The sequence below is a fragment of the Austrofundulus limnaeus genome, unplaced genomic scaffold (genome assembly GCF_001266775.1).
Source record: "Austrofundulus limnaeus strain Quisiro unplaced genomic scaffold, Austrofundulus_limnaeus-1.0 Scaffold10, whole genome shotgun sequence".
Lineage (NCBI taxonomy): Eukaryota > Metazoa > Chordata > Actinopteri > Cyprinodontiformes > Rivulidae > Austrofundulus > Austrofundulus limnaeus.
In genome coordinates this window covers 2,275,377-2,277,486 of record NW_013952412.1, presented here as the reverse complement: position 1 = coordinate 2,277,486, position 2,110 = coordinate 2,275,377, and the positions used below count along the sequence as shown (strand labels likewise).

The 2,110-nt window shown below is 52.5% G+C and overlaps 1 protein-coding gene across 1 annotated transcript in view; it reads right to left on the bottom strand.

Annotated features, from left to right (window-relative positions):
* mrpl4 (mitochondrial ribosomal protein L4) overlaps nt 1–2,110 on the bottom strand; it is a 24,119-nt gene that overhangs the window by 13,408 nt on the left and 8,601 nt on the right. Inside the window, exons 2-6 of the mRNA XM_014001791.1 lie at nt 1,581–1,662; nt 1,334–1,502; nt 1,209–1,260; nt 1,007–1,124; nt 806–912 (exon numbers count right to left, since the gene is read on the bottom strand). Coding sequence (XP_013857245.1) covers nt 806–912; nt 1,007–1,124; nt 1,209–1,260; nt 1,334–1,502; nt 1,581–1,662 — 528 coding nt within the window. The remainder of the gene's footprint in view (nt 1–805; nt 913–1,006; nt 1,125–1,208; nt 1,261–1,333; nt 1,503–1,580; nt 1,663–2,110) is intronic.

Here is a 2,110-nt window from a genome sequence, read left to right as displayed (position 1 = left end):
AGACCAGTCCAGGGTAGACTGAGACCAGTCTAGGGTGGACTGAGACCAGTCTAGGGTGGACTGAGACCAGTCTAGGGTGGACTGAGACCAGTCTAGCGTGGACTGAGACCAGTCCAGGGTGGACTGAGACCAGTCCAGAGTCAGTCCAGGGTGGACTGAGACCAGTCCAGGGTGGACTGAGACCAGTCTAGCGTGGACTGAGACCAGTCTAGGGTGGACTGAGACCAGTCTAGGGTGGACTTAGACCAGTCCAGGGTGGACTGAGACCAGTCTAGGGTGGACTGAGACCAGTCCAGGGTCTCAGGGTGGACTGAGACCAGTCTAGGGTGGACTGAGACCAGTCCAGGGTGGACTGAGACCAGTCCAGAGTCAGTCCAGGGTGGACTGAGACCAGTCTAGCGTGGACTGAGACCAGTCTAGCGTGGACTGAGACCAGTCTAGTGTGGACTGAGACCAGTCCAGGGTGGACTGAGACCAGTCCAGGGTCAGTCCAGGGTGGACTGAGACCAGTTCAAGGTGGACTGAGACCAGTTCAGGGTGGACTGAGACCAGTTCAGGGTGGACTGAGACCAGTCTAGCGTGGACTGAGACCAGTCTAGGGTGGACTGAGACCAGTCTAGGGTGGACTGAGACCAGTCCAGAGTGGACTGAGACCAGTTCAGTGTGGACTGAGACCAGTCTAGGGTGGACTGAGACCAGTCCAGAGTGGACTGAGACCAGTCCAGGGTGGACTGACACCAGTCCAGGGTGGACCCCGCCCCTCACACAGTGGCTGCTGGATGTGGAGCAGAGCCTAAAGGTTTACCTGAGCCAGCTTGGAGGTCAAAACGACTTTGAGTCCCAGCACTCGAACCTTCATGGGTAACATGTAGTAGTAAGCCTTCGGTCCTCTGGGTCCATGACACACTCCACCTGAGTGAAACATGAATTCCAACATTTCAAACGACAACAAGAAGATTCCTGTTTTCTTCACACAGTTTCAGGAGCAGAAACAGGTCAAAGTCACCTCCTCTCCATAGCGGTGATCGGATACTTCCTGCGCGAGCTCTTCCAGTTCCTTTCTGTCGCCATGGTTTCCTGCCTCCACCTCTGACCTCTGCCCTTGTCTTTGTCTTGGCGTAACTCTGAGACATCAAACAAACCGTTGTTGTTAGACACGACAAACAACCTCTGACTGTAACTGTGAGTTATAACTGAAGGAAACTTACAATCCGACCGTAGGTTCTCTGCCAACGCTCAACACTGTGCAGAATATCCATCCTGCAGGAGGAGAACAAGAACAGTTTGAACCTGAACCACAGCGCCACCTGCTGCCTGAAAACACTCCACTTTCCTGGGCGGCACACCGAACACGTCTGGGTGCAGCTCAGTCAGACCCAGCGGCTCGCTGTCCTGCTGCAGAGTCTCTACCCAGGTCCGAAGTGGGCTGAGGTGGGACGGGACCACAGCGTCGCACCGTCTCACCACAGGCAGGGGGCAGTCTGCAGGGGGGCGAGGACGCTCTGCGAGACACAAAGAGGTGCACAACAATGTTTTAAACGCACAAAAACCTGCGTAAGTCAAGAAGGTGTCAGGCTTACTGAGTCTGGCAGGGTCCACCAGGTTGGAGGGGAGGAGCAGGTTTGGAGGAAGGACCCCCTCTGTGGAGACTGATGAGGCAAACTGAGGAAGAGGAGGTCAACAAACACGCAATGATTCAAAGACAACACAATTTAACACAACATATTAGAAACACAGGCTGCTTTTACACTTAAACTGTTACCTGCTGCAGAGCACACCTGGATTTACTCTTTAGTTTAAGGAGCTGAACCTGATTAAACCACTGATAATAAATCAGTAGGTCTCTGGATGGTTCTTCTCTAATGAAACGTCTCATCTCTCCTCCAAGAGACTTCTTCAGTCTGATGAGTTTCAGGTGAACTCAGCCTTATAAGCTCCGCCTCCACATGGACAAACAGGTTAGTCACATGTAAAAGAGGACCATCACCTAACAATAGGCTTGATTAGTTCTATTGTTCATAGAGCAGGGGTGCCCAAACATCTTGCCTGAGAGGGCCAAGATTAAAAATCATTTTCCTTGAAAGGGCCAAAATTAAAATCAATCTGAGGG